The 10,749-nt window shown below is 38.0% G+C and overlaps 4 protein-coding genes across 6 annotated transcripts; 3 read left to right on the top strand and 1 right to left on the bottom strand.

The window, feature by feature from the left end:
- Nucleotides 1–240: 240 nt before the first annotated feature.
- Nucleotides 241–1,637, top strand: LOC108807288 (fimbrin-3). Its single transcript, XM_018579556.2, has 4 exons — nt 241–622; nt 705–857; nt 945–1,161; nt 1,259–1,637. Exons 1-4 carry the CDS (start codon nt 531–533, stop codon nt 1,538–1,540), a joined length of 744 nt encoding a protein of 247 aa, XP_018435058.1. The 5' UTR covers nt 241–530; the 3' UTR covers nt 1,541–1,637.
- A 1,028-nt stretch (nt 1,638–2,665) lies between these two features.
- On the top strand, nt 2,666–5,777 carry LOC108806335 (SEC12-like protein 1). The gene is made up of 10 exons (XM_018578425.2): nt 2,666–3,153; nt 3,441–3,541; nt 3,958–4,090; nt 4,174–4,265; nt 4,447–4,546; nt 4,643–4,715; nt 4,818–4,938; nt 5,035–5,154; nt 5,249–5,319; nt 5,411–5,777. Exons 1-10 carry the CDS (start codon nt 2,965–2,967, stop codon nt 5,602–5,604), a joined length of 1,194 nt encoding a protein of 397 aa, XP_018433927.2. The 5' UTR covers nt 2,666–2,964; the 3' UTR covers nt 5,605–5,777.
- A 626-nt stretch (nt 5,778–6,403) lies between these two features.
- On the top strand, nt 6,404–9,728 carry LOC108811276 (phosphoglucan phosphatase DSP4, chloroplastic). 3 transcript variants are annotated; one of them, XM_018583320.2, is made up of 14 exons: nt 6,404–6,564; nt 6,696–6,771; nt 6,862–6,906; nt 7,008–7,104; nt 7,289–7,365; nt 7,464–7,540; nt 7,671–7,751; nt 8,083–8,215; nt 8,393–8,452; nt 8,710–8,766; nt 8,899–8,994; nt 9,087–9,146; nt 9,246–9,353; nt 9,446–9,728. In XM_018583320.2, the coding sequence occupies exons 1-14, from the start codon at nt 6,539–6,541 to the stop codon at nt 9,575–9,577; spliced, it is 1,125 nt and encodes a 374-aa protein (XP_018438822.1). In that variant the 5' UTR covers nt 6,404–6,538; the 3' UTR covers nt 9,578–9,728. The 3 variants fall into 3 exon arrangements, with proteins under 3 accessions (XP_018438822.1, XP_056844628.1, XP_056844629.1); XM_056988648.1 differs by having other exon boundaries at nt 6,407–6,564; nt 6,687–6,771; XM_056988649.1 differs by lacking the exon at nt 6,404–6,564 and having other exon boundaries at nt 6,692–6,793.
- Nucleotides 9,729–9,970: 242 nt separating this feature from the next.
- LOC108811277 (30S ribosomal protein 2, chloroplastic) lies at nt 9,971–10,671 on the bottom strand. The gene is given in 4 exon segments (XM_018583321.2): nt 9,971–10,148; nt 10,223–10,363; nt 10,366–10,491; nt 10,568–10,671. Coding segments are annotated over 4 exon segments (405 nt in total). The 5' UTR covers nt 10,667–10,671; the 3' UTR covers nt 9,971–10,109.
- Nucleotides 10,672–10,749: the final 78 nt, after the last annotated feature.

Consider the following 10,749-nt stretch of genomic DNA (forward strand, 5'->3'; position numbering starts at 1 on the left):
GTACCTGCGGCTGCGGCTGCGTCAATATTTTTTTTAGACGCTTGTTCGTTTCATTGACGCGGGTATCGGCGTCTGCGTCTGCGGCCGAACGCAGCAGGCCTGCGTCTGACGCCATAAATCCGGCGTCTGCGACATAAATCCACGTCTATTTACTGCAATTACTATTTTACCCTTAACCTAATTTAATATTTACAAAAAATTTGCCATTACATAGATCTATTGACGCCGCTTCTTCTTCTCCATCAACGCAGCTCTCTTCTCTTCTCCTTTGAGCTTTCTCTTCTCCTCTACAGCTCTCTCCATCTCCAACCTCTCTCAAGCTCGCTCTCCATCTCTTTCAAACTCTCGACCCTCTCTCCATCTCGCACGATCTCGAGTTCTCCATCTCCAACCTCTCTCAAGCTCGCTCTCCATCTCCAACGCATCTCAAGCTCGCTCTCCACCTCTCGACCCTCTCTCCATCAAGCTTCGTCTCGTCTCTCACACCATCTCCAGAGCTCTCTCTCTCGATCTCAAACCCAGGTGAGAGAATGAACTGCAAACGGTACTTGACTGCGGAAGAGATAGTTGAAGGGTCTTCGTATTTGAATCTCGCATTTGTGGCACAGACTTTTCACGAAAGGTTTGTAAAAGATCACAGAAGATAATAGGTTTGGTCTTAACTCACTTGATCTTTTCACTAGCTTCTATGTACCTTGCTGCAGGAATGGCCTTAGCACTGATGGCAGGTTCTCCTTTGCGGAGATGATGACTGAGGATACACAGAGTTGCAGAGATGAAAGATGTTACCGGCTATGGATTAATAGCCTGGGGATTGATAGTTATGTCAATAATGTGTTTGAAGATGTCAGAAACGGGTAAGCTTTCTGTGAAGACAAGAGTGATGTTCTGTTCCGGAAGTTTATAGGAAAGGAAAGGTTTCTTATATATTTTTTTTGATGCAGATGGATTCTTCTTGAAGTTCTTGACAAGGTCTATCCAGGCTCAGTTAACTGGAAGCATGCTTCAAAACCACCAATTAAGATGCCGTTTAAGAAAGTAGAGAACTGCAATCAAGTTGTGAGGATTGGGAAAGAGATGATATTGAATGCTACATACATCGTCAGTGTAGCAAGAAAGCTCGGTTGCTCTGTTTTCTTGTTACCAGAAGATATCGTGGACGTAAGAAACATCTTCTAAACCTTATGAAAAAAACAGCATTCAAATCTGAGGTTTTGTTATGTCTCTAATTTGTGAGGGACTCGTTGTTGCAATGCAGGTAAATCAAAAGATGATGTTGATCTTAACGGCAAGTATAACGTATTGGAGTCTTCAGCAAAAGTCATCATCGTCAGAGAGTTCAAGTTCTGATACATCATCGACGCATAGCACAACCACGACGTGCACGAGCACTGATGCTTCACCAGCTCCATCTGTCACTGGGGAAGACGATGTCTCTTCCTTAAACGAAGAAGTGTCGAGTCTAACCATCGAAGAAGACAATGACGCAGACATCTTGTCTGATGTCACCTCCGTCTCAGAGGAAGCAGCCATTGAATAGAACCACAAGACATATATCTTGTGCTGGAACATAGTTGTTTTGTCATTATTTCACATCTCTCTGTCTGTGTTCATAATAAAAATTATATTTGTTACCATTATGAAAAAAGGATCACATCTTGTGAAAATATAGTTGCGCTGATACTAAATGTCATTATTTTCTATGTTTTTTAGAAAATATGTCATTTTGGAAAATATAATTGCTCTGATATTTAAAAGAAATGTTTTGAGCTTGTGAGAAGGATTATTGAAAGATCAAATGTTTGTTGATATACATTTTTTCCAAAGGAAAATTAAATGTATGATTTAGTTTTATGATAAAAATATTGTTATATTTGTATATTTGACCAAAAAAATATTACCAAGTAAACATAATATTTTTATGGATGTAAATATATTCAAACTATATTTTATTTATTTAAAAGATAATGTTATAAATTTTTAAAAATAAAATATGAATAAATGAAAATAGTCGCAGCGTCAATCAAACGAACAATCCAAAACAGCGTCATGCGGCTGCGTCATGCGGCTGCGTCAATTTCCTGCGTCTTCGAAACGAACAATAATCAGCGTCGGCGTCGGCGTCGGCGTCGGCGTCAGCGTCGGCGTCAGCGGCAACCAAACGAACATCAGATAAATGAGTTTGACGCAGCCGCTGACGCCGACGCCGACGCCGACGCTGACGCTGAAACCGGCGGCAACCAAACGAACAGGGCTATAATCTTCTGAAATAATAAAATTCCCTATATCCTTGTATCAAAATATTCGAATATAAATATCCTAAATAAAAATCCAAGCTCGCAGGCTTATAACTAACTGGTTGAACCAATCATTTGGGCCTTGTCCCCAACACAAAATATAATTTCGATCTTCACAGTTCACAGGCTCAAATAAATGGGCCACAGTTCGCATAGTTATTATGTTAATATATAATCAGGACCCAAACATTGAACATTAATGGCAACTGGCCAGAGTGCGATATGAAAGAAGATCACGGAAGCACGATTGTGACACCTGAGTTGGTAATTAATTAAAATTAAATTAAATTGGCATCAGAAAAAAGGATCAAAGGTATATCCTATTCAGACAGCATCATGTCATCTGACTTGTGTAATTATCTCAAAGCTAATCGCACGATTTTGTTCAAGCCACAGCACAAATCACCGTCCCTTTGAGACTTTTTCATTCACATTATTTAAAAAAAAAACCAACAAAAACTTTCTTTCCAGTTTGCAAAGTCAACTCCTGTTTTGTTTTTGTTTTTCCGGAAATTAAAAAAAAAAACAAAAAGAAACAAAAAGAAAACTTTGTAAACTATATTAATCAGGATTCCAATTGGTTTGGAAGAGATACAGATTTGTAGTTGAAGAAGAAGAAGAAGAAAGAGGAAAATAATCAATCAATCGAATCGGAATTGGGAAGAGAATGGAGAAAGAAGAAGCGAGTCGTGGGGAAAGTGGGCATGTGGTGTGCGGATCATGGATTCGTCGCCCCAAGAAAGTCAACTGGGCCATCATCGCCAGAGCTGCCAAACGCCGTGGCTCCTCCTCTCCTGCCCTCCTTCACATCTTCTCTTTCGATCCCATCACCACTTCCCTCTCCTCCTCTCCCTTGGTAATAATAATATTCTTTCTCCTTTTAGAAAGAAAAAAAAGTCTTTTGAAACAATTAGTCATGTGTCTTGCACGTACCGAGACCTTTCACGTTTTGTTGGGGGGTTTTGACTGAGAATCTAGGCTGTTTTTTCTTTTAAGAAAGCTAGGGTTTTTTTTTATTTATTTTAATCTTCCACACAAGCAGCAAGCAGGAGGACTAACCCCCCCCCCCCCTTTTATTTTTGGTTTGACTAATAATGAGATCTAAAAACTAACATTTTTCTTCTTTCTTTTGATGATCAAAAGGCAACACATGAGCTTAAGGAGAGTGATGGTGATCCTATAGCAATCTCTGTGCATCCTGGTGGTGATTATTTTGTTTGCTCTACCTCCAAAGGTGGTTGCAAGTACGTTTTCTTCTCTTCCACTTAACTATTTGATATATTCTAGTGCCTCCCTCTGAATACAGTGTTTCTAATTTAGCCTTGTCTTCAGAACTGATCAAATGACTAAATGTTGAACAGTTGATCTTTGCCTTGACAACTGATCAAATGACTAATAATCGAACAGTGTATTGCTTCTCTTATTATAGGAGAGGCTTGTAATACTATAAATCTGCATATACTTCTGCTGTACTTCTTGGCACCTTTTATAATTGTTGGTCTTTTCTAGTTTTGTTGTATGTAATCTAGACTTGCTTTCTTGCATCCATCTTTTGCAACTCTACTGTTCCATCTACTAGAGCTTTGGATTGGAATTGACTTCCACCAATTTTAGGAAACTATCTGCCTCATTGTCTATATGAATTTTATATGGTTTTCAGGTTGTTTGAGATCGTGGGAGGAGCAACAGGTGTTACAATCTTAGCCAAAGAACTCCCTCCTCTTCAGAATGCTGGGCTACAAAAATGTATGGCCTTCAGCTTTGACGGGTCTAAACTAGCTACTGGAGGAGTGGTAAGGAGGGACCAATAATTGCTTTATAATACTCGCTGTTGCCACATTCTTCTCTAGCTTACTAGAAGCTATTTCTTTTTCAGGATGGGTGTCTAAGAATAATGGAGTGGCCAAACCTAAGTGTAATTTTGGATGAGCCAAAGGCACACAAATCCATCCGGGACATGGATTTTAGGTAATGACCAGGATCTTCTCTCTTATTATCCCTCCTTTTATAGTCTTTTCAGTTTAAAGCATAGTTAAACTAGTAATACATGAGGTCTTTGACTCGGGTCATACAACATAAGTAAATGGAGATTGTGATAACGAAGCCTGTTCTGTGCATCTTTCTCATATCTGCGTGTCTTTTGTTGCAGTCTTGACTCAGAGTTCTTAGCCACAACATCAACTGATGGGTCAGCTAGGATATGGAAAGCAGAAGATGGTTTTCCTTTGTCAACTTTGGAACGTAGTGGGGTATGTGATGATGATGGGAGCTAATGTTTGCATTTTGGTAACTCATATATGTATTTCTTCTGATATATCCTGATTATGTTACCTTGATATGTGCAGGATGAAAATATTGAACTGTGCCGGTTCTCTAAAGATGGAACAAAACCCTTTCTGTTCTGTGCTGCTCAAAGAGGTAAAAGATTATATAGCGACTCTTTATGTAACTATTAGAGACATTACTAGTGTTAAGTCAGAACAAGATAATGATATTTTTTTTTAAAACAATTGTTAACAGGTGATGTTCCTGTGGTCAATGTTTACGACATTAGTACATGGAAGAAGCTTGGGTTCAAGAAGCTGTCAAGGAAGAATGCATCGACGATGGCAGTGAGCTTGGATGGCAAATATATTGCTTTGTGAGTGTTTTCTTCATCCCGGGTCTTGTTGCTTTTCAGGCTTTTGATTGTACAAAGGCTAAAACTTTTTTATTTATTTTTGCAATTTATTTGAAGGGGTGGCAAAGATGGAGATATATCTGTAGCTGAAGTGAAGACAATGGAGATATACCATTACAGTAAGAGGCTGCATCTTGGTCAAACCATTGCTTCACTTGAGTTCTGCCCTAGTGAAAGGTATGCATAAGTTGATATATCAACAAGTCTCATTATTTGGATTTTTAGACTAGCATTGTTTCCAATGTTTATGTGTATCTACTTGTGGCATTAGGGTGATGCTGACAACATCGAGTGAATGGGGTGAGATGGTGACCGAACTCACTGTACCAAAGGAGTGGAAAGGTTTGCTTTGCTTTGCTTCCCAGCTTTCTATCTGCAAATATGATTGGCGTATATACCTTTCTCTATATCTTTTATCTGTTGGGTTTTGCAGAGTGGCAGATATATGCGCTGTTGTTTTGCTTGTTCATGGCATCAGTGGTACTTGCATACGTGTTCTTCGAGAACTCAGATTCGTTTTGGAAGTTGCCAATGGGAAAAGATCAAAGAAGACCAAAGATAAGTCTCTTTGGAGGTTCATCCTCTACGCCTGCCGAGGATCATAACAAGTGGAACTTGGACCTATAGATTGAAAGAGAGATATTTATGTGTAAACTCCACACGGGACGTTTTCTGTCTTTTTGTTTCTTTTCAAAACTTTGTCACATGTTTTTATTTTCCTCCTTTTCCTCAGCTCTGATTATCTGACAGTAACTCTTTCGGTTCTGGAATTAAAAATTAAAAATACGTTTTGGTTTCAATTCTAAGTGGCTTACTCACATCAGTTGAAGAAATGTTCCTAAAACATTAAAAGAAAAGTGTTGCTGCAACTGCAACCCCCAGAAAATATCTTGTAAAGTAAGAGTGTTTTTTCCTTCTTATATCACCTTTAAAGGGGCCCACATGATATATAGGTCGGTAGCAATAAGAGACGTGAAGACATCACGTGAGTGGCCCTCCTTTAAGCTTTTAGAAACGATGATAAATATATAAAAAAAAAACAGTGTTCCCTTTGGTTCAAAAATATCTAAGAAAATATTCTGTGGGATGATCATGAAGATACTGCAAAACAAAAACTTAAAAAGGTGAGGTGGTGTGAGATATGATGGCACATGGAGTTTGTGGACCCAGAAACAATCTAAAGCCGTAAACCTAAACACTCAATCTGAAAAACAAAATAAAGTACAGTGGCTTGAAGTGTTAGTTTGCGGTCAGAAGTGTTACGGTTAAAGAGAGTTGTTTTGTTTTTTGATTAAAGTAAAAAAAAAAAAAAAGAAGATTTAAGCTTCTTTGTTGTTAATGTTATTGTCCCTTTACGTATGAGACAAAACAAAAGTGATTGGCTTTCCCGAGCATTGTGGGTCCTATTTATTTGTCTCGATCCTGAGCCTCAGAAGCACTCACATTCACTGTGGACCTGGGCATTTGAACAATACTAACTTACCTACAGATCTTTTATCGACGGACCTGGGACTGAGTGAGTGAGTGAGCAATTCTTCCTCTCTGATACATTCTCTAAGAGATGAATTGCCTTCAGAATCTTCCTAGGTATTCATTCATTCATTCTTCTTCTTGCTTTCCAGATAATATTTATTTTATCTTTCTTGTTTTTTTCTTCTGAGTTCTTTTGATTCTTGATTCTTTCTGTATTGTGTGTTGATGATCGTCAGTGATTTCAGATCTTCAGTCTCACCTTTGTTGGGGGGCTTTGGAGGCAATCACAGAGATCCTTCTTGGTCTTCCTTGAAGATGATGGTACCACACCACACTACTTCATGTACTCACTCTACTGAATCAAGTTTCCTTTTTCTTACAGTCTTAATTTCTTGAAACTCCTTTTTTCAGCTACCATTCAAAGCCAATGATCCTAAATGTCGACTTGTTTTAGAGGTAAACTGGTGGTTTTAATTGTTGACCATATTGTTATTTATATTTGTGTTGCTTGCTATGTTTTGAAACTAGTGGAAACATTTGCTTTTGTTTGAGTGTAGGCTGTATCAGACAGCGCAGAGATGAGTGGTGTTTCAAAGAAGGAGGAAGAGAAATCTGATGAATATAGCCAAGACATGACTCAAGCTATGGGTGCTGGTATGTGAGTGACATTCAAATATTGATTAGATTTGTATTCGAGTGCTGTTTTTCAAGTTTCATCTTAGATTAGTTCTGATTTGTTATTTTGACAAATTCACCAATTCTTGTTCCCATTGCTCATGCTCATGCTCATGCAGTAGTTCAGTCACTGACTAGGTTGCTATGCCTCTTTTCATTTCAGTATTAACATACAGGCACGAGCTAGGAATGAACTACAACTTCCTTCGTCCAGATTTAATCGTTGGATCTTGCTTACAGGTTTTCTTTTTTTTTTCATCCATCCTTTTTGTTAACTATTGAAGTTTGCTCTGTTACTACTATCTTTATTATCTGCTCTGCTGCTTTGTTTGCTGTAGACTCCTGAAGATGTTGACAAGCTCCGTAAGATTGGTGTTAAAACCATATTCTGCTTGCAACAAGATCCTGACTTGGAGTATCCTTCTAGTCCCCCCCCCCCCCCCCTCTTTCTCTGTTCATTCTTTACTATCTATTTTTTCAAGCTTCCTTCGGTTTGAGTGAGGAAGAGTGATCTGCATAGTGCCTTGACCTATATTACTTTTCAGATATTTTGGAGTAGATATAAAGAGCATTCAAGCATATGCTAAGACATTTACTGATATTGAGCATATTCGCTGTGAAATAAGGTAAGCCTTTTAGTGATGCAACAGGTCATGATCTGTTTAAGTTTATGCTTTTTGATGACTTGGCTGTGAATTTGTGACTGATTGGCACTAAATGATGGGATATTAATTAAGCATACTAAGGTAGGAGAGAGATCAGGAAAGTTGGTTAATTTTTTGTCTGTCTGCAAATTAGCAAAGGAGGAAGTTATTCATCATTGTACTCTTGCTATTTGTCTATACCATTGTCATCCAATTTCACATAATACATTGTTCATGAGCACATGGCATCAAATAATTCACCATGAAAGCACTCACTTGTAATGTTTGATGTAAATCTTTGGTGTAACAACAGAGACTTTGATGCATTTGATTTGAGAATGCGTCTTCCTGCTGTGCTTAGTACACTGTACAAAGCTGTTAAGCGAAATGGAGGAGTTACATACGTCCACTGCACTGCTGGTATGGGAAGGGCTCCTGCTGTTGCGGTATGTATGTTGCAGAAACCAATTATTGGTGCTCTTACTCTTTCTCTCCCTTTTTCTTTCTGTACCACAATGTTCATTATTGTGCTTCTTTGGTTTTGGATGATGAAGGAATATTAACAAGTGTTTACTTTTTTTTGCTGACTAATACTGAGAAGGTGTATTGATTTCAATTTACAGTTGACATACATGTTCTGGGTGCAAGGCTATAAACTTATGGATGCTCATAAAATACTTATGGTAAGATGCTAATCTAACTTCTGGTTTCTGTCCCCTCTACACATGATTTTACTAATACCTTTATTGATTAACCCACAACATTTTGAACCAGTGTTACTGCCTCTTGTTATATTATGTGTTATAAAACCAGTTGACCACACATTTTGTAGTCTTTATTATATATTTAAAAAATAGCTAAAGACAAAAACATTATAGTATATGATCTAGACATGTTATTTAAAGAGGCTCTAAGAACCATCTCTTACAATTTATGGCAGAGCAAACGAACGTGCTTCCCGAAGCTGGATGCTATCAGAAATGCAACAATTGATATTGTGAGCTTAGCAACTCTTTTAAACTTCAGAATGCTTGCACATATGTTTGTAGCTTCCTCAGTTTTATTTTCAAGCAAATTGGTGCTTAGCTCCTTGATATTCCTGACTATTTATTTCCGGGAAACCTAAAAGCTTACAGGACTCAAGAAGAAGTATGTTACTCTGACACTGAAAGACAAGGGTTTCTCCACTGTAGAAATTTCTGGCCTTGACATCGGATGGGGACAGGTGAATAATGGCTTCTTATTATAAGCATATCTTCTTGATGCAATTGCAAACTACTTGAGAGAATGTATATAATGCATTCACCATCTATGCAGAGGATACCTCTGACACTGGACAAGGGAACAGGATTCTGGAGCCTGAAGAGAGAATTGCCTGTGAGTCTTTTTTTTCTTAATGAACTAGAAAAGCTTATTAGTGGTCTACTTTTTGTTTTAACATTTTCTGACGAACATGGCTATGATTCTGAAACGCAGGAGGGACAGTTTGAATATAAATATATCATAGATGGGGAATGGAGACACAATGAGCTCGAGCCGTTTACAGGACCTAACAAAGATGGCCATACCAATAATTACGCAAAAGTATAATGTCTCTTTTTTTCTCTTAACAGTAGTGTTGAACAAGTTTTTGATGAATGAGTTTATGATGTAATTTTGCTGTTATAATGAAATAGGTAGTGTATGATCCAACGAGTGTGGATGGTACAACTCGGGAGAGGTTAACAAAGGAAGACCCTGAGCTTTTGGAGGACGAACGCTCGAAGCTAATCCAGTTCTTGGAGACTTCTTCTGAGGCAGAAGTTTGAGGTTGTAAGTCTGTGAATGTACCCCTTACTAGTAACAATAAAATGCTTTATGTAGGTCATACATAAAGTTATGTTTATAGGGAAAAAGAAGCATAAAGCTAGTTGTATTGTACCATGTTCAAGTATAATAATATTACATAAGACTTTAATCTTTGTTCTTGTTAACTATATTCGTTCACCATATGAAGCTTAGGGTAGTCCTTTTCAGAAATATCTTTGTTAATCAGCACTCTTAACCTTTTGAGTAAGTATTTAAGACAAAAGTCAATGGATGATCATACTCTTAATCTGTATAGATGAGCAAGATTATGCTACACCAATGCTACTTTTGAGTGTTAGCTGTATTGATAGCCGCCTATCCTTTGTATCTATGCTGCTTAGAAATGGTCAGTCTGAAATAACTTGATGCTTTCATTTTTTTTAACATAGAACTGATACAAAGATGATGATCACTAAGCTCTAAATGTTTGCATTACAATCTTCAATTCTTTTCACCTTCTTATGATGGCAAAGGCTTGTCTTCTTTGTCACGCTATGCCTTGTTCACCCGAATTTTCTGTCCTTCCAAGATCTGAAAGGTTAAAACATTCAAAATGAGAAAAGATTCTACATACTACTATATGTTTTGCAAGGATGAAAGCTTACAGATTTGTTAAGAGCCAAAATGGCAGCTTCAACATCCTCTTCAGAAGAAACCTTTGCACTGACTACTTTCCCTATCTCAGAAAACAGATTCTCAAGCATCTCTTTAGTAACAGTCTTTGCTAGATTCCCTACATACACTTTGTGTAAGGACTATCTACAAACGCCGAATCTTCAGACTGAAGCAATGACAAATCAGGAGAAGAAGATGATGATGATGATGCTATAGGTTTCTCTGTGATGTCAACCTTCACCTCACGTCCTTCTATGGTCTGTCATAAAGAACAAACCTTTCGTCATTTTTAATAACAGAAGATGGTGAAATGAAGATAAAAAAAGAAAGCTCACAGTGTCACTCAACTTGACATTCACCGCATTGGCATCTTCAACTGATTTCATCGTAGCGAATCCAAACCGTCGGCTTCTTTCTGAATACTTATCATACATCACCTGTCAAACCCGAACCAAAACCGAAAGTATGACGTTGGTGCTTTAGGTTCGCCACTCGTGGGGGGGTGGTTGATCGAACT

The sequence above is a fragment of the Raphanus sativus genome, chromosome 6 (assembly GCF_000801105.2).
Source record: "Raphanus sativus cultivar WK10039 chromosome 6, ASM80110v3, whole genome shotgun sequence".
In the NCBI taxonomy this organism is placed as follows: domain Eukaryota; kingdom Viridiplantae; phylum Streptophyta; class Magnoliopsida; order Brassicales; family Brassicaceae; genus Raphanus; species Raphanus sativus.

Bases quoted from the DNA above. Each gene is read 5' to 3' on its own strand.
- LOC108806335 (XM_018578425.2), top strand. From the start codon at position 2,965: ATGGAGAAAGAAGAAGCGAGTCGTGGGGAAAGTGGGCATGTGGTGTGC. The intron at 4,939-5,034 runs GTGAGTGTTTTC...ATTTATTTGAAG, and splicing joins GATGGCAAATATATTGCTTT to GGGTGGCAAAGATGGAGATA. The intron at 5,155-5,248 runs GTATGCATAAGT...TTGTGGCATTAG, and splicing joins GAGTTCTGCCCTAGTGAAAG to GGTGATGCTGACAACATCGA.
- LOC108807288 (XM_018579556.2), top strand. From the start codon at position 531: ATGAACTGCAAACGGTACTTGACTGCGGAAGAGATAGTTGAAGGGTCT. The intron at 858-944 runs GTAAGCTTTCTG...TTTTTGATGCAG, and splicing joins TTTGAAGATGTCAGAAACGG to ATGGATTCTTCTTGAAGTTC. The intron at 1,162-1,258 runs GTAAGAAACATC...GTTGCAATGCAG, and splicing joins TACCAGAAGATATCGTGGAC to GTAAATCAAAAGATGATGTT.
- LOC108811276 (XM_056988648.1), top strand. From the start codon at position 6,539: ATGAATTGCCTTCAGAATCTTCCTAG. The intron at 6,565-6,686 runs GTATTCATTCAT...GATGATCGTCAG, and splicing joins TGCCTTCAGAATCTTCCTAG to TGATTTCAGATCTTCAGTCT. The intron at 7,541-7,670 runs GTATCCTTCTAG...ATTACTTTTCAG, and splicing joins CAACAAGATCCTGACTTGGA to ATATTTTGGAGTAGATATAA.